At 42.0% G+C, this 19599-nt stretch overlaps 1 protein-coding gene across 1 annotated transcript in view; it reads left to right on the top strand.

Annotated features, from left to right (window-relative positions):
• The window catches only part of LOC128371951 (protein phosphatase 1 regulatory subunit 29-like), a 6326-nt gene extending 337 nt beyond the window's left edge, over window positions 1–5989 (top strand). The window contains exons 2-4 of the mRNA XM_053332380.1: window positions 1701–1850; window positions 2805–3799; window positions 4408–5989. Of these exons, the coding sequence (XP_053188355.1) occupies window positions 1701–1850; window positions 2805–3799; window positions 4408–5989 (2727 nt within the window). The remainder of the gene's footprint in view (window positions 1–1700; window positions 1851–2804; window positions 3800–4407) is intronic.
• The last annotated feature ends 13610 nt before the right edge of the window (window positions 5990–19599 follow it).

Raw genomic sequence — 19599 nt, forward strand, 5'->3', positions numbered from 1 at the left:
CTACTTTTGCAAAAGGTGCAACACAATGCAATCTTCTGTTCACTCTTTATCATGCATGTTGTTGGTTGTTGTAATAATTGACAATATGATGGTAATATAATAACACTTTTAGATAGAAAATTGCATATGCATAATAAATTGAAGCTGCAAAGCGATATTCACATGCTCGATGATGCTGACAAAAGCAGTATAATTCTTATGGCTGTGGTTGTGGGCGGTGATGATAGTATTAAAGCAAATAAATCATTGCTAATTTTGTTAAATTAGACAATTAATCCAACAACAGTCGGGATTTCTTTTGTTTTTTTTGTTGTTTTTTTTTCAAATCTTTGGCTGCCTAACTATGACTGCTTGTCCCAGCTAACAGTATATATAATATAGTGCAGCTTTATTAGCAAAGAACAGAATATCAGGGTCATAATTGGCCTTCTAAATAAGTCAGTGTGAGATAATCATACTAAAAGAAACTTGGGATAAGAAATGTGGGGTATTTTTGATCCACATTCTGCACATCTTTAATCTCTTCTGCCAATCAGCTAATGTGTTGTACTCATGACAGTGATTTATGTTAGCGGCTTCTTGTTGTCTACATTTTTAAATATATAAGTGCCAAGAGTTTCATGTAGTGCAATCTGTAATTTGATGCATTAATGATTAAAGCACAAAATCTTGAAGATAATTTATGACAGCACCCAAAGGTAATGTTAACATGTGACTACATTTATATGGGATGGGTGCTTGCAAACAGGTTCTCATTAACTAAACACACATTCTCATCAGATGTATCACAGTGGGGGAAATCACTCATTAGACAGCATATTTGTATGTTTGAATGTTTAATAGGGTCTAGGCAGATTTTAGGGTAGGGGTGTCAAACATGCAGCCCGCGGGCCAGAACCGGCCTGTCGATGGGTGCAGTCCGGCCCACTTTCCTTCCTGTGTTCTTTTCCTTCCTTCCATCTTTCCTTTCTACCTTCCTTCCTTCCTTCCTTCCTTCCTTCATTCCTGTTGCCTGTATTTCCTTCCTTCCCTTCTTATTTCCTTCCTTTCTTCCATCCTTCCTTCCTTCCATCTGTCCTTCCTACCTTTCTTCCCTCCTTCCTGTTGCATGTCTTTCCTTCCTTCCCTTCTTATTTCCTTCCTTCCCTTCTTCCATCTGTCTGTCCTTCCTTCCTTCCTTCCTTTCTTCCTTCCTTCCCTCCTTCCATCTGTCTTTCATACCTTTCTTCCCTCCTTCCTTTTGCCTGTCTTTCCTTCCTTCCCTTCTTATTTCCTTCTTTTCTTCCCTCCCTTTCTTCCATCTGTCCTTCCTTCCTTCACTCCTTCCTTCCTTTCTTCTTTCCATCTGTCCTTCCTACCTTTCTTTCCTCCTTCCTTTTGCATGTCTTTCCATCCTTCCCTTCTTATTTCCTTCTTTTCTTCCCTTCCTTCCTTCCATCTGTCCTTCCTACCTTTCTTCCCTCTTTCCTTGTGCCTGTCTTTCCTTCCTTCCCTTCTTATTTCCTTCCTTTCTTCCTTTCTTCCTTTCTTCCTTCCCTCCCTCCATCTTTTTAATGATCCAGCACACATGAGATCAAATTGGTCTGTATGTGGCCCTTGAATGAGAATGCGTTTGACACCTCTGCTTTAGGGCCTCTTCTATAACTGCAACGAGATGCAACACATCACCTGAAAGTCATCTCTCCTCTTGTCTCTTGTAGGTCCATGACCTGAGGCTGAATGAGAACAAACTTAAGGCTGTGCTCTTTACCTCCATGTACCGCTTCACAAACCTTACTGACCTCAATCTAACCAAGAACGAGATCAGCTACATCGAGGACGGGGCCTTTGCTGGACAGGCCAACCTACAGGTTTGTTGTAACATGTCTGATTTAATGTGCTTTATATTTCATTATAAAGAACAAAGATAACAAAGGGTAAGGGATTTAGCAAAAGGTCCTTAACCCTCCTGTCGTCCTCCCGGGTCAAATTGACCCCATCCCTTTTGACTGTTCCTTCTTTCTTCCCTTCCTTCCTCACCTCCTCCTTTCCTTCATCCCTTCCTTCTCTCCTTCCTTCATCCCTTCCTTCTCTCCTTCCTTCATCCCTTCCTTCTCTCCTTCCTTCCTCGCCTCCTCTTTTCCTCCATCCCTCCCTCCTTACTCTTTTCCTTCCTTCCTTCCTTCCTTACTCCTTCCTCCCTCCTTCCCTCCTTTTCTACCTCCTTCCTTCCATCCTTCCTTCCTCCTTCATTCCTTCCTTCCTTCCTTCCGTCCTTCCATCCTCTCTTCCTTCTTTCTGTCCTCCCTTCCTTCTTTCCTTCCTTCCTTATTTCCTTGACCTGAGGACAACAGGAGGGTTAAGACATCAGAGGAGGCCATACCACTTCATAATCTGTCTGTGTCACCATATTCACACATTGGTTGGTTTAATTATTATCTGGCTGTTTCAGGTTGTTTGTTTCCTACATTCATACAAAGCTTAAATTATTTGTTTTGGCTTCATAATGCGGATCCCATTTATGAGACCATGCTGAATAACGTTGGTCACGGTAATGTAATCTGATCTGGATAAGGGCACTGCCCAAATAATTTACTCTGTCTGTATATTGTTGTATTAAGAGTTTGGACTAATTTCCAAAATCATCCAGCCAAAAAAGTGTCAGTTCTCATATCCTGTTCATTGATGATAGTTGAACACTTTCCAAGCTGGCACATTTTGTGAGGATATCTTAAAACATATCCACTAGTAACCATTAACAATTAGTTTAGTTGTGTTATGGTATCTCAAATGTTTCAAAAGGCTACTTTCTGTTTCTGTCTCAGGTTCTTCAGTTGGGCTACAACAAGCTGACCAACCTGACTGAGGGCATGTTGAGAGGTCTGGGTCGAATGCAGTGCCTCTTCCTGCAACACAACCTCATCGAGATCATTGCCACCAATACCTTCTGGGAGTGCCCCAGCCTGAGCAGCCTGGACCTATCCTCCAACAAGTTGGCCCGTCTTGACCCGTCTACCTTCACTGTCCTCAACAGACTGTTAGTGTGTGAACTAGCAGGAAACCCTTTCCACTGTGGCTGTGAGCTGTATAGCTTTCTCACCTGGCTGGAAGCATTTAACAACGTCACCCACACCTATGACCGCCTGCAGTGCGAAACCCCTCGTGAACTGACTGGTTATCCTCTGCTGAGTCCGGTGCCTGGACATGGAAGAAATGCCCGTGCAATACTTTCATCCGGGTGTCAGGATGGCGTGATAGTTACAGGGATGTCCTACACAGGCCAGGATGCAGATGGTTCAGGCACAGGTTTAGAGACCTCAGATCAAGGCCTGTACCACCAGCCACCCGTATCGTCCACCACTGATCCCACCTATAGCCATCAGATTTCTATGACGCTTCAAACGGTCTCTCTCTACACAGCTTCTCTAATGGTGCAGATCCCACGACCATACAGTAAGATGTACATCCTCTCCCAGTACAACTACACTTTTGTTGCAGATATCATGCCCCTTAAGAACAAGAAGGAAATAATCAATTTGGATAAGCTGAAACCACACACCAACTTCACCTTCTGTGTGGCTTCAGTAAGCAAATCTCAGCGTTACAACCACACGTGTCTGTCCTTTACTACAAGAGCTATTGGAACAGAGAACACCCGAGCCAATCCGTCTACAACTACCCACTACATCATGACCATCCTAGGATGCCTGTTTGGTATGGTCATTGTGCTTGGATTTGTCTATTACTGTCTCAGGCGACGACGCATCCAGGAAGAGAAGGAGAAAGCTATAAGTGTGAAGAAAACTATTTTGGAGATGAGGTACGAGAAGCTTATAGGCCATGCTATTTCTCACAATGTATTTGAGCTTCAATTAAGTTAAGGATTATGTCATCCCATGGAATCACTGAGAGGCAAATTCAATTATTACCGTAAATTCTGGACTATTGAATGCACCTGAATATAAACCGCACCAACTAAATTCAGTCAGTTTTCACCATCGATTCATTGATGCCAAGCTTACGTGCAGCAGCTCTATTTCCTTCTTCCACGATTGCCTTTGTTTTCCATGATGTGGGTGTGTGCATGATGTGCAAAATGTCTCGCTCTTGTGCTTTCTGCTAGAGCGCCCCCTGGAGGCCATTAGCCCGTAAAACTTTATAGATTAGCCGCATCATTGTTTAGGCTGCAGGGTTCAAAGCGTGTGAAAAAATTGGGGGCTAATAGTCCGGAATTTACGGTAAATCAACTTTAGAATATAATGTAAAGTTTATAGTGTAAACTCAATTTAGCAATTATGCTTTTTGCAGTTTTAGGATACTATGCAGGATGTTATGACAGATAATGAAACTACTTGTCATCAGGTAATAAAAAAAAAGATAATAAATGTTACGCTGGTTTGTTTGTTTGTTGAATCTTTTATCCTTCAGGTATGGCCCAGAGGCAGCTGCAGCAGTAGCAAATGATCCAGGAGCCATGCAGCGTCTCCAGGAGCAGGCCCACCACCAGCACCACCATGCAGGAGCAGCAGGCAAACTGCCTCCATCTGCCTCCTCTAGTACAGGCATGCTCCACGGCTCAGCCAACACCAGCTCATCCCGCCTCTCCACCTTGCCACAGGTGGAAAAAATGGCCTCTGCCTTCTCTGAGGCAATGGGCGGCAAAAGCAACTACATGGATGTGAGGACTGCAGGATTGGTAGGGGAAGGTAGGGAGGGAGGGGTGGCAGTTGGGGGAGCAGGGGTAGGAGGAGAAGTCGTTGTGGATATGCGAGGTGGGGCTGAAAATGGGACCGAGGCTGGGGAGGATTCGGATGATGATGGCCGTGGCTCAGCATCAGAGATCTCCACCATAGCCAAGGAGGTGGACAAGGTGAACCAGATCATCAACAACTGCATTGATGCCCTAAAACTGGATGCCTCTGCTAATGTTGTGACCACGGCTGACAATGCCAACTCTGTGTCCTCCTCCCAGCCTCCACCCTGCATCACATCCCTTCCCCGCAACCTCCTGCCCCTCTCTCCGGGCCACCCTGGAGATCAGATCATGGCCTCCTCTCCGAAGGTGCATCCTAAGTCTCACCCTCAGCCTCAACCCCAGTCGCATCCTCAGCCACATCCTCAGCCTCATCCTCAGTTACATCCTCAGGCTCATCCACCCTCTATGGCCCCTGTGCCCCTGGTCATGCCCCTGTCTGAGCGGCCGGGTATCAGTGGTGGGGGGTTCCTCTCTCCTCCTTACCGTGACCCACCTCCAGCCAATGCAGTACGGCCCCTTCAGAGGCAGTTGAGTGCCGACACTGCTGTGGTGAAGAGCCGTTGTGGTGCCAATGCTGGGGGATCTGTAAAGAGCACCAGAGTGTTCAGTGTGGATGAGCAGCGCAGTGATCCTCCCAAGTACCCAACAGAAAAAAGCAGCCCTGTTGGCTGTGGTGGAAGTGGAGGAAGTAGTGGAGTAGGTGGCTGCAATGGAAACGGAATGGGAAACATAAATGGTGGTGGGGTTAGTATAAATGGAGGTGGGATGCGGTGTAATAATGGAGGAGGAGGTGGAGGTGGCATGGTTGGCCCCGGACAGCAGCAGCAGCAGCAGCACCAGCAGCAGCAGCACCACTTGGAGGTTCAACCAGACTTCCACAGCTCTGAGCATCGCCACTCCTTTCCTGCACTCTACTACGAGGGTGGTAATGAGTCACCCTCACCTGCCCAAAAGGCCTCATTCCTCAAGCCTCTGGGGCGCACCAAGAGAGATGCCACAGCCGCCTACTCCCAGCTCTCACCTTCTCGTCACCACAACTACAACTCTGGCTACTCCTCCAGTCCAGAGTATTCATCTGAGAGCACACTGCGGATCTGGGAGCGATTCCGGCCTTATAAGAAAAGCCCCCGAGAAGAAGCATCCTATATAGCAGCAGGCCATGCCCTGCGTAAGAAGGTGCAGTTTGCCAAGGACGAGGACCTTCATGATATTTTGGACTACTGGAAGGGGGTTTCTGCCCAGCAGAAGCTGTGAGCTCAAGATGCAGAGTTAAATACCGTGAGGGGAATTGTGAGGTTGGACGCCAACAGCAGACTAAAAAGGGGATAGATATCAATGTAGCAAGACAGATAATGTGTGTCCTCTGAGGTGTCCAGTCACATGGGTCATTCTGCTGGATCCAGAGTTAAAGAGGTATAGTCTCTGGGTGTTTCCTTTTTGAATTGATTCTATTGTAATCCACTGACGTTTTAAGAGATTGTTTAAGAGTTTGATTGATTTCACCACAATACTGAGCGATAATCTACAAAAATTAAGTTGTTCACCAGACTGCCTCATACTGGGCATTTTGGTCCTTGCAGGCTTCCATCGACTGGCTGAATCCCCACTAATGAGCAAAGGAAAGGTGGTGACAAGCAAGTGTCTTCTACCTCATTATTTGCACAGTGTAGCTCAGCTATCTCACCACAAGCAGCCCCATTCATGACTTAAACCCCATCCCTCTTTTCTCTAATCCCATCAAACCACCATTCACAAAACAAACATTCCAAGGCACCGCCAGCACCTGCTCTCCTATAGAAGCATCATTTAGGGAGATAATGAGGGAGCAGGATGAGGAATTAAGGGCGTTTGTTTTAGAATAGCCTGAATCTCAGTCTTTGGGGGAGGACATTAAGTGATTCTTATCGGGCTAATTGTTCTTCCTGGCAATTAGACAGTGTAAGAGTAGGTCGGGGAGGCTTTGTGTTGAGCATGCTTATCGATTTGAAACACCTAACTACATGTTCAATGGTGTGTGGGCATGTATATACATGTATATATGGTTTGTGCATGCTGGTTTAAGTGATTGTGTGTGGGTGGGAGAGAAGGGTTGGGGTTGAGTCGTCCATTATTCTCAGTATCCTCCACAGTAGTGTATAGCTTAGTGGAGATGCTTTGCATATACTGTAGATAACAGCTCAGTTGGGGAGTTGAGTGTGTGTGTGTGTATTTGGCCCAGCCTGCCTATCTATCTAGATAGTGTGGAGTAAACCTTTTCAAGAGCTACAGGCATTTTTTGTCTACTTGCCCATTTCTTATTTACAGGTGTAGCATATTTCTTTTGATAAGGGAAGCTATGAGGTTGGAAATTTACATTTCAATAGCGCGAGTCATGCAGAAATTACTTTAGGATGGGTTATGCAGGTCGGCAAGACAGGTGTTAGCTCTTATATTAAAGATCCCAGTAATCGCATTTAGGAATAGAGGCAGATTGAGAGCAGGTTAGAGGTTTGCTGTAGCTGCATCTTGTTTTGAACACGCTAGTGTTACGGAGACGAGATATAGAGAGTATAGGCCTAGTGTATTTTCAGCTGGAGATGTATCAGCTCAAGGCAAGGCTGCATAGAAACTTAAATATGTCAAATGATCCCTGCTCCACACAGCACGATAAAATGGATTGTAAGCGGAGTGAAGGCCCAAGGGACATACTCTGCTTTAGACGGGATGACTCCCCACTCAGTATATATGACCCTGTTCTGCTCTGGGCGGGAGCTTGCTATGGACCAAAGTGCCCTTGGGGAGGTATTAATTCACAAGTTTCTATTCTATTTATCATATTTTCTTTTACATTCCAACATGTTTTAAGAAAGAATAAGGCAGTCCCAATGAGCATGAAAGTATTTATCTTGTTTTTAGTTTGGTTTATTGTATTATTATTATTATTATTATTGTATTATTTATTTGAGTTGGGATTTCTGGTTGTTACAATTAAATCTGCTGACACAGATTGGAGCAAGGCTTGGTGCTATTAAGGACCAAACAAAATACTTTCTATATTAGACAGATGTTTTTTTTCTCAGTTGCATTTTTACATGCATACAGATACACAAATGCTGATAATTGACTTGTGTGAATTTTAATGCTTTAGCTATTCAAAAAAAAACGTTATGCTCTCCCTCTATATCAACATCCACCCTGTCAAAATATGAATTTCAGATAGCCGTCTTTCTCTCATTTTCTTGCCACTCTACCCTCACCCGCTGGTATCCTGACCTCTCTATCTCTGCTGCGATACATCTCAATTGAAAAGGTGTAAATTCTGTTTTTAAAATGTCTAATTAATTTGTTCCCTTCTGAGTTTTTTTTCTCCCCCCCTGCCCACCACTTCTGTCTAACTTAATGGGGTAAATTAATGAGTAATTTGTGGAGGTTGATGTTGTATCAACGTCTGAGGTCAGAAGAGCGTGCTGATATTATTAACTCTGTCATACTGGGAGACTAATTGAAATTAATGATGGCTGCCTTTGTCTACTTATCTTTCTGTCTGTCCTTGCCATTAGATGCTTAACCATGTTCCACCTCACTTTGTTGCCTGCAACTCTTGTCAGCAGGAATGGTCCTCAGACCAAACGGTCCGAAAAACTAAGGTCAAAATAATACTTTACCATGACTGTGCAGGTTATGAGCAGGCTGAGGTGAGCTAGTCTGAGATCTAACCTCCTGGGCGTTTTGTACATTTCTCTTGAGTCTGATCTGTCAGGAAGGACCAGTCTGTCGGGCTTAGACGTAACGCTGTGCTTTTTGATTTTCCACAGGGTTAATCCTGATATCATCATTTTGACAGGACTTGAGTTCACCCACTATTCTAAGGTGTGAGTTTGATGGTGGAAAGTGAGAGTAGAGGATGGCATTTACTCTTTGACCTATAACGATGTCTGTCTACAGAACGGACTCTATTCGAAAGGTCAGTTGGCAGGAGATAAATATGTTGTGAGGTAACAGATGATTATATTCATGTGCATTTACTACATGCCTTTTTCTTCTTACCTTATTAGACTTATATAAATAGTTCAATAAATGGGACTGTTTCTTCAGTAACAAAAATTAGTTCCAATAAAAATTGCTCTCAGTAGGGTTTTACTTTGTTTCTGCAAAGACATGTTACTGTTAAAATTTTAAATCATAATATTTCAGTGCTAAATTCCCAATATCTCAAAAGCTGGGCATATAAAAGTAAGTCTATTGGAACAGCTAGATACCCCAAAGGCTTAATGAGAACATTTGTTTTCTTATTTGCGCAACCCAACCTTTTAATAATACCCAGAATAAAAGTCAGTTTTTATTCTCCCAATCTAAACACTATTGCAGCCTTTTTAAATATTCTATTGTGTTTTATATTGAGTAATGGCTTTCCCTCTGACCTCCCTATGTCATCTGTGGCAGCCAATCCAATAGACCCACGAGCATTCACAATGGGGATGTCAAAGGAATGTCATTACTCTCTGCTATCAGATCAATAGAACTTAATTTGGGTGGGTGGGACCAAATAAGAAACAGAACAAATTACCTAGGGCACTAAGTTGGACAGCCTCCATAGACTATAAAGGGACCAGTTTTCTATTTTCACTTTTTTTTGTTCAAATTCCACTGGCAGCTGCCCGATACGTTGGGTTCAAGGAATCACCAATCAATTAGCTTTAGATTAGTACCACAGGCTATGCAGAGTTGGCAGCTTTTAAAAAAATAATGGCTTCATTTGGAGGAATGGTGGGGGAGGTGGGGGGGGGGGGATCAAGCGGAGGTTACCTGCATATACCCTCAAGGCCTTTCCCTAGATGTAAGGAATAACATTAACTCAGTTATTCATAAGCACAGTGTGTCCAATTGTTATAATTTACACCGAAGAACATTACTCATTTCCTGGCTAACAGTTCAGTTCAGTGTTCTTACTTGAACTCTCATTACTTAAATATATATATATATACGCTTCACTCTTTAATTTACTTGTTCTCCCAAAATACTTTATTCTGCTCTGCACTGTTTGTATAAAGGCATATATTATTATACTACTATGAGACATTTCAGTTGTAGCATTCAGTCCATTCACAGTGGCCAAGCCTTGCTCCTCTTCCTCAGGTAACATATTTTCTGTTCAGCTTATCCTCAGAAGAAAAACGACAGTATAGGTCTAAAATGACTTATGGTTACGTTTACTCCATCTAGCAGCTGTTGGCGTGTAGTTGGGCAAAAACTGTTCATCTCCCACTTCCTACCAAGTGTCTTTCCCCCCCACGATTGACACCGAGAGTCGTTATGGCTCAGGAGTGTCGCCATTCTTTTGTTGCTCTTTGTCCAAACCATGATCTTTCCCTAAATACTAACCAAATGGTTATTGTGCCTAAACCTAACGAGACATAACCCTAACCAAGTGGTTTTTGTGCCTAAACCTAACCAGACCTTAACCACAGCGCACATCATTGTATTATAAAACTGGTCTGGTGGGTCGTTCTTCCGGTCCGGTCCCCATCCATCCTCTTGAAGGCGCTTGAAAGACACTAGGTTGTTTTGGGGAGTCATTGGAAATAGATCTATACTGTCGTTTTTGGTATGAGGATGTGCTGTTTCTTTATTTTCCTTAAGTATGTAATCATCTACAACAGTTCTTTTCTCTTGACAGCAGGGTTTTATGGTTTCCTTCCTTTTACAATGAGGGGTATCTGACTCCAATCCTCAGGGGCCACAATCCACCAGTTGAGCCTGACAGATGTACATATATATATATATACTGTACTCTTGGGATTGTCTGTGTGTCTTCTCTTCAGTCTGGCCAATTAACAACAATGACAAATCAATGTGAAGGGACTGACACTTCCCTCACACTTCCAGAAGAGAAGCTAACAGAGAAGAATCAAGACAGGCGAAACTTGTGGAAGTCCCCGAGGAGTAAAGTCAAACCCCTTTTCTGTCCAGAGCTGTGAATCCCAGTTGTACATTGAAACTGAACAAAATAATAAAACCTTTCACTTGGACCTCTTGTTGTCCTACGTTGGGGTCACAGAGAGTCTTAAGCCCAATTTCCATCGGGTCCGTCAGCGGCGCGTTATAGCTGCGCCGCGGTCACCGGAGCTGATAGGTACCACTATAATCAAGGATTTCCACTGGGAACGTTTCAGCAGCGTGTCAGCAACGTCCCAGCAGCGACTCTCCACGCCACAGCGCTATCAATAGGCAGCATTTCTATTTTTGACGGAGCTGTTTCTACCAGACAGGAAGTCAGACACATAATCGGCATAATAAAACCTCCATCTTTCAAAATAAAACAACCCGTGCAGCCTCCCGATCGTATTTCAGCAACAAACAGGAATAAAACAGACAGATGAAGACTCCATCTAGCTACGTAGCTACTGACACATGACATCAGCACAAAAATCTAAGAAAATTACCAAATCAATCAAAATTGAGCAAGTTAACAAAATCGGGCTGTTTAGTTGTGCTGCTACTACAGTAATTACGGTAGACTAAAAGGCACCCGTTCGGATTTCATTGGGCTGCTGTAATTACTGTATTAACAGTGCAACGTCATTTTAAAAGGCAGCTTTCTCTCCCAGAGCATGCTCCGCTCCGCTGCTGTAGCGCTCCCGGTGTGAGTTGATGCCGGGCAGAGGACGGAGCTAAACCGTAGCGCAGCTGTTCCGTGCCGCTGACGGACCCAGTGGAAATCCCCAGTTAACTTCCAAGAAATTCAAGTTAATGTCAAGATATTGTGATGAAAAGGTCTACTGGGCAAAACAGCTCTGGTGAATAAGTAACAAGCTTTTTTTTTAATTTTTTTTTATTAGTATTAATTTAAGAACCAGAAGGGTAGTTTCTATACACCCCAAACTAATTCATGGGGTTATTACTGTATACACTGCTCTAAACAACACTGCTTGGCTGCCTCTGGGACTCATTGCTAAATAAGTTTGAATTTTCATTTCAGTTTTGTAAGTTTTTTTTTTAAAGTTCAAGCTTATTGAAAAACATAAATCAATAGTCATGGAAAAATCAAGGAACAACCCTCCTGATTGCCTCCCTTTGGAGTTGTAGTTGCTCTGGAGAAAGAGAGAAACTGTTGACTTGCAGTGATTCCCTGGGAATGGCAGTAAGGGTCTCTGTGTTTCCTGTTTAATTAAACCTTTAAATCCATACAGTGAGGTCTGCTATGAAAACACACAGGCTTTGTTTTAATGCTGTAAACATTAAAACATTGTATGGATGAAGGCTTGGCTTCGCACTTACAGGATTAAACCCAGAAGCATTCCTCTTCCTGTCCCCGTCCCCTTAATGCCCCTTCCTCCTTCACCCTAAACAGGTTTATTATGGACATTAAGAACCAATGCTGTGAATATAACTTTTTTTTTGTCACATCTTGGAGTTTAATATCAGTATAGAAATGGAAGTCTTGTGGCAGAAGTTATGTGATAAAAGGGGAATTCAACAAAATATCCCTAGAAACTAGAATTTTATCTCCAACTTTGCCCCTTGGTGCATTTATCTCCCCCTTACAAAAATTGTGCATTCTGCTATACAGAATATACTATATATATGTTGTAAACATGTAAAATATACCTTTTTACATCAAGATACATTTCAGAGGCTGCAGTTTGGTGCAATTTGAAGATTTGAAGAAGTATTTTTGTGCTATAAGTGTGACAGGGTGGGACAGTCCTGCTTTCCACTACAGGGCTAAACAGGATTAGCCAGGGCTTAATTCACAGTTTCACAACTTTCTCTGATATCCTGATGCTGCTGTTGTTTCAAAAGACTGATTAGAGATTTTTTCTAGTTTAATTTCTATATTTTAATTTGTTAGTTGTTTATGTAGGGGAAAAAATAAACAAGGGAACTGCTGAACACATTAATCCAGCTATCGCACAGGACCAGTCATGACAACACGACATCATCAGTTTTTAGTGATATGCCCATTTCACTATTTAATGTCCACCCGTAATGTTAAGTACAGATTTTAGAGACTTTTCTTGGGCTGTTTTGAACTTTGATGGGCAGAGCCAAAAACCTAGAAGGCTTCTTTTTTGCATTGTCTCCAAGGCAGACCTTCATCTCAGGCTGTATAGAAAATGCTGCCTTCTTGGACTGGCAAACCCTCGCTCTCTACTGTAGCTACAATCTGACTCTTAATCATGTTATGTTTAATCTAGATCATTTTGAGGTTGCTATGGAGACTTGAAGAAAGTACACCTTGATGAAATGAAAGGCTCGGGTCTGAACACAAACCTCCACCCTTGAAGAAGCACAGATTTTGTCTAAGTTTCATTTTTACTGCAGCTCAATGAACAAGATAAGAAATGAGCTAAAAAAATGCTTGGCGAGTTACTAGACTAGTTACTAGGGTGAGCGTACCTATGTTCTCCGGGTCCTATGTTCCCTGATTGCGACTAACTCGGTTGCTAGCTCAGCGGCTAATTCAGCGGCTAATTCTGCTGCTAGCTCAGTGGCTAACTCGGCTGCTAGCTCGGCAGCTAACTCGGTTGCTAGCTCGGCGGCTAACTCAGCTAACTGGCTAACTGTAGACGGGATCATCCCTATGTTCCCCGGTCGCATACAAAGCGCGAAACATAGGACCCGGGGAACATAGGGATGATCCCGTTACTAGGCTAGTTACCTGGCCTGCCATCTTGTTACTAGCTAGTAAATAGGCTAGTTATATGTTTTCATTTCTGTTTACGTGTACCTGTCATGAACTTGAAGGAGGAATATGTGAATAGTTTTGTTAAAGATCCAGTAATATTAAATGATTATATCCTGATATGGATATTATAAGGCATTTAAAACTGTACTGTACTTGAATGAAAAAGCAGTCTGGCACATGTATGCCATAGTTTTCTATCAACATGTATATTTTATAGGAGACTTGGATTTAAAAAAAAAAACAAAAAAAAGTTTCTATGATTTAAATAAAATAAGTCTTGGCAGGTATTCTCCCATCAAGTTATTACCACAACCAATTCTCGGCTCTTTGGCTCTGCCTATTAAGGGTTAACTAAAGTCCCCCCCCCCCCCCCCCCCCCCCCCCCCCTTTTTTCTTTTCCTCTTTTGAAATGTTAAATGAAAGCACGGATCTCAACTCCGAACCCCTACAGTATATGCTCAAGGAACCAGCTAAGTTGTCTTTTCCCTAGCTAGTTTTACTGGCTCTAAAGAGGAAGCAGGACTGTGGTTTATTAGCAAACAATGCTATCTGTCTGTCTGCTGTTGAGGTTGAGTCAATATAATTTGTTGATTCATTTTGGGGGGAAGGGGGGGTGTGACCTGATATCAGTCAATGATTTTGACTTATTATCATCAACCCGAAAAAGAGAAAGACTGACTGAGGGAGTTCCCTTTGTGAAATCAACACGCAACAAAAAGTGAAGGAGTTTCTACCGGTGGCCAACTGTGACAAACACACACACACACACACACACACACACACACACAAACACAAACACACACATACAAACACACACTAATGTAGAGAATCAATGACTATACTGTACGTGTTTTGAATAGATTAGAGTTACACTATATGGACATAAAATGTGAGAAAACACACACACACACAACATATACCTTCACACATTTTAACATATGGAGTATACATCCACACACATATACACACATATTTATACACACATTCACACACACACTAAACATACTATATTCACACCTGCCTACAGAAAATATGGACTGAATATTTCTATCCACGTTTACAGACACAAATGGTCTTAAAAGTGCCAAATCGGCGAGTTTTATGTGAAGGACGGTGAGGAACCAAACATCTGTAGAAATGAACTTAAACAGCCCAAGTGTGTTTTTTTGTTTTTGTTTGTTTTTTTTCTTGTGATGTAATTTTACTTCCTGGTGTAATTTATGCATTTCTTTTCTTCTTCACTCTTTGTATTTTCAGTGTTATAGTTCTCATGATCTGTTTTAATCTTCGTCAGAGATCAATTAAATTGCCACTTGTGAATGTTATATTTTTTTGGGTTCTCGTGGGTCCCTCTGATCTGTCTGCTTTTAAAATTACAACAAGGACTTATCACATATTCAATTACATGTTTAATTTCCTCTCAACTTTAGAGGCCCTTCACCTCTCATACATGTCTCTCTCTCTCTCGATACGATTCAAAGATTAACCAAAAGCACAATTTTAATTGACCAATATAACTGGATTTGTCAGTGTTTAGTCAGCCTTTTCAGTTTTTGATAGTTGAGATTTTTCTTTTCTTGAGCTTTACAGGCACATTCATCCATCTACACCCACAAACACACACACACACACAAACACACCTCTATGGGAGCTGATAATATGTCTGGTTGTCTTCTCAAGGACTTGAAAAAACAGCGGAAAGATCTGAATGTGTCCTTTTGGAAGATTGAACTGACTCTGTTGTAGGAATTAGTATTATAATATGAGTTTTAAATGTGTGTTTGTGTACTTTTCTCTCTCTCTGTGTGTGTGTGTGTGTGTGTGTGTGTGCGTGTGTGTGTGTGTGTGTGAAGGCAAGCATGTACGCACATTTTATCTGCTTTCAAAAATCCTGTTGTTTCTGATGGTGAAGCTCTGCATGAGTGCGTCCTCAACATGAGACTGGGGGTAGCATTTATAACGCTATGTATCTATGTGTGTCTATGTGTGCGTGTGTGTGTGTGTGTGCGCGCAGATTTTTGTTGTGAAGGTCCGTTCTGTCGAGGGACTGACGGCTGAGGCTTGGTATCTGAAGCATTTTTAATTAATCTGCCTTTCAGTCTGCAGAGCTCTTCAATAGGACTGTACTCATTTACTCACTCGTTGTCACTCAAATACACACACACACACACACATTCTCTCGGTCTGTCACACAAGTATAGATTGTAATTGCATGCTCGCCCCGTTTACACACAATGCTCTTTCACACATATATGCACTCAGAAAGCAAACAATCATGCCAAACACATGGATTTCATGTCTAACACATGAAATGATTGTAATTACACACTGCCAACTGCCACGCCTGGGTTTTCTTTTGGTTTTTTTGCCTCTTATACTTATTCATGCATGCACAACACACACTTATACATAACTTATTCTCCTCAGCACATCACAGTCATCTCTTCATCCTCCTGGTTGAGTGAATCCCCTTCCTCCCTTCCCTGCCTTTAATGCTTTCACTCATGACCCTTTTTGCCTAATTAGCATTAGAGCAGCAGGTTAGCTCGCACTCTGACAACTAATTGTGGTGTGCTAGTTGGCCCAAATCCTGCCCTAGTGCAAGAGGGGGCGGGGGCAAAATAAATGTTGTCTGACCCTATGCAGAGTTGGGTTAAGTAAAGGGGAGACTTTGAATTTTGGCTTTCACGCCATAGCATTGCAGTGGACTGTTTATTGACTTGTAGTTCAGTGAGTCAAGAGAAAATTGGCAAGGGTCCGGTAAATGGATACGAGGCTTTAAATTAAAAGAAAGTGACAAAAAGTACTTTGAGACCATGAGTCCTCTGAAATGAGGCCAACGCGGAAGTAACTTAGAACTGCATTCTATCAAAAGGCCACCAGGAGGCGACCGTTTTGGTGTCAAAAGGACTTCCGTCTCTATACAAGTCAATGGAGAATTCACCAACTTCTCACTTGATTTCTAACCTCAGTAAACGTTTTCAAAATGTGTTTATGGTCTCAATCGCTAGTTTAAAGCCTTCTTCAATGCAGTATGATGTTCATTTGGGACATTTTGGCCTCCCTGATTTTATATTTGACGATAAAGCAGGGTATGCATTAGGGCTTGGCTACGTCATGATTGACAGGTTGATTGCCCAATGTCCTCGAGATCCAGTCCTTGCAACCAATCGCAACCTCCCCGCTCCGCCCATGGCCCCGCCTCATGCCCAAATAAGTAGAATCTGTGTTTTTATTTTTCCCAGAATGCACCTGAAATGTTCAAGATGGCTCTGCCTAGATTTTAAACTATTGGCTTCCGAGCAGCAGTCCACAAACCAATGGGTGACGTCACGGATGTTACGTCCATTTCTTTTATACAGTCTATGGTTGAGACCAAAAAAAATACAACAAAATTCAAAGAAATAAAAGTAGTTTAGAGAGGCTGATCCAGAACCACAGTGCTCTGACACAAGTCCACAAAGTAAATTGCAGCACCTTAGCTTCTGTGCTACTTTTGCACCATAGGTCACTCAAACTCTCCCCACTGTTAAATCCCCTTTGTGTGAATGACTTTGACACAAAGCACTGGGGAAGAATAGTACAATTTCTCATAGAGAGTCTACACTTTGACTGGCTGGGAACTGACTATCACAAATGTCCTTGAGCTAAGTACTGAAGCTGAAAACCCCACTGATGCATTCACATACCATAAAAAAAACATAAATGATAAGGCTGGCACTATTCTATATTTTTCTTTTTAGCAAATCCCTTGAAAAAAAAACAAACACTGGGGTTGCTGCTAATGCAAAAAGGAAGGGAAAGAGGGAGGAAGGGAGGAGGGACAGAAAGGAAAGAAGGAAAAGATGGAGGGAAGGACGGAAGAAAGAAAGCAGGAAAGAAGGAAAGGAAGAAAGGAAAGAAGGACAGATGGAAGGAAGGAAGGAAGGAAGGAACAGTCAAAACAGACGGGGTTAATTGCTGCCATTTATTATTACTTAATAGTAAATTATGTATATTTCTGATCCACTTACACTTACACAACTTAGAATTATCTTTTTTTCCGATATTGCAGCATCTTGGAGGTAAAGTACAGCCAAAGTTTCATTTTGTTTGTTTTCTTAATAGATATTGACTTGTATGGTTCATGCACGCCTCTCATAAACTGCAGATTACATTCAACAAAGACATAAAAGCAAAGACATATTCAGATATGAAAAGCCAACAAGCTATAATTAGGTATTGACACCTGTTCACATGTACTTCAACTCATTGCATTGTGTCATTTAACATTTTGAATGAAACCTCTGCATCGATTTCAATCTGTGCCTTGATGGTTTTTTCTTTGAATACATAGCAAAGCATTGTTTAGTGTCATTTGCTTAGTAAAAATAGATAAATACATGATGATAATTATAATAAGAAGAATAAGTAACAGCCCCAGCTCAATCCCTGCATGCTAGGGAGTGTCCATGTGATGAAAGTTTCAGTGATAGCCCAAAATACCAATAAAAAAAATAAAAAAAGCTGTTATATCCCAATATCTACAACACTGGAGTCATTCAGTCCCAACACAATACAACACAGTGCATTCAAATATTAACACAGCAGCAGTGTGCTCCCCCTTAAATTTACAATTGCTTTAACAATTACTAACTCCTGGAACATGATCTTAGGGAAATGCTATTATGTTTTTAGTAGTGAACAAACAACACTGCAAAATTTAATACCAGGCATCCAAATAGAGAGTGAGGCGAGGCAAGGCAAGGCAAGGCAAGGCAAGGCAAGGCAGTTTTATTTATATAGCGCATTTCATACACAATGGCAACTCAATGTGCTTTACATAAAACAGAAAAACATGTCATTTGAGAAACATTAAAACATACAATTAACCCCCCACCCCCCACACTAATAATAAAAACAAAGTACAGAAACATTGAAAGAGAGAAATAAAATGCTAGAATAGAGCATTAAATATAAGATTGCAGCATAAAATAATGATTATATAATGAATAATGATTGCAAATGAAAGATTAAAATGTAAAGTGCTTTAAAAGAGCTCAATCATAAGCAGCACAGGAGAAGAGAAGTGCTTTTAACCTGGATTTAAAAATGTTCTCAGTTCTGCTGGTAGTTTGTTCCAGTTGTGTAAAAACTGCTTCATCATGTTTAGTTTGAACTCTGGGCTCAACTATCTGACCTGAGTCAGTAGATCTCAGAGCTCTACTGGGTGAGCATTGGAAAGCAGCTCCAGACCAAGCAGCTGTCTGAGTCCATGTGAGATGTTATACTTTACGTGTTGCTTGTGTTTTAGCAAGAGTTTCACCCCCCTTGTTAAAAATGTATAGCAATCTGTAAATCTCTCTCTCTCTCTCTGTCTCTGTCTCTCTCTCTCTCTCTCTCTCTCTCTCTCTCTCTCTCTCTCTCTCTCTCTCTCATTTTTCTGTGATGGATTTTTCCCCTTTATAGTTGCTCAGGGTTCCCTCAGGAAATTTGATAGCAGTAGTGGTTAGTGGATGTACAGTGTGATCGATCAATCACTGTCATCTGATGAGCCGAGTCTGACAAGTTCTGACGCATCTTGACTCTAAATCAATGGAGTTACTGTATAATGGTCTAAGCGGTTGCTTCACTAACAAAATATATGGCTTTTGCTGTGTGATCCAGCAGTTGAGCCCATTTTCATTGAAGGTTTAGTTTTATAAAAGTTCTTCTTGGCGTTATGCAGTCAGACCTGCCTCATCCAGAAAATGCTCCAGGAAACTCTGTTGGCGAATGTTCGTGCTTTAGAAAGCTTGCTCTTAAAGGATAATTACCATTTTTTTACAACCTGGACCTTATTTCTAGCATAAAATACGATCATTTACTCACCCAGACAACTTTGGTGTCATGTGGAGTCGTTCGGAAGAAATACTCAAATTAGCTCCAGTGTTGCGCCGCGTATATCCGTATAATGTGAGTACACGGGGCACCGAAGCGCAGCCTCTATATAACACATTATCTGCCCTCCTTCCTTTCTTTCTTCCTTCCTCCCTCCCTCTTTCTTTCCTTCCTTCCTTCCTCCCTTCCTCTTTTCCTTTTTTCCTCCCTCCATCCTTCTTTCCTTCCTCCCTTCCTCTTTTCCTTTTTTCCTCCCTCCATCCTACCTTCCTTCCTACCTTCCTTCCTTCCTTCCTTCCTCCCTCCCTACCTCCCTCCATCCTTCCTGCCTTCCTTC

This window comes from Scomber japonicus, chromosome 2, assembly GCF_027409825.1.
Source record: "Scomber japonicus isolate fScoJap1 chromosome 2, fScoJap1.pri, whole genome shotgun sequence".
In the NCBI taxonomy this organism is placed as follows: domain Eukaryota; kingdom Metazoa; phylum Chordata; class Actinopteri; order Scombriformes; family Scombridae; genus Scomber; species Scomber japonicus.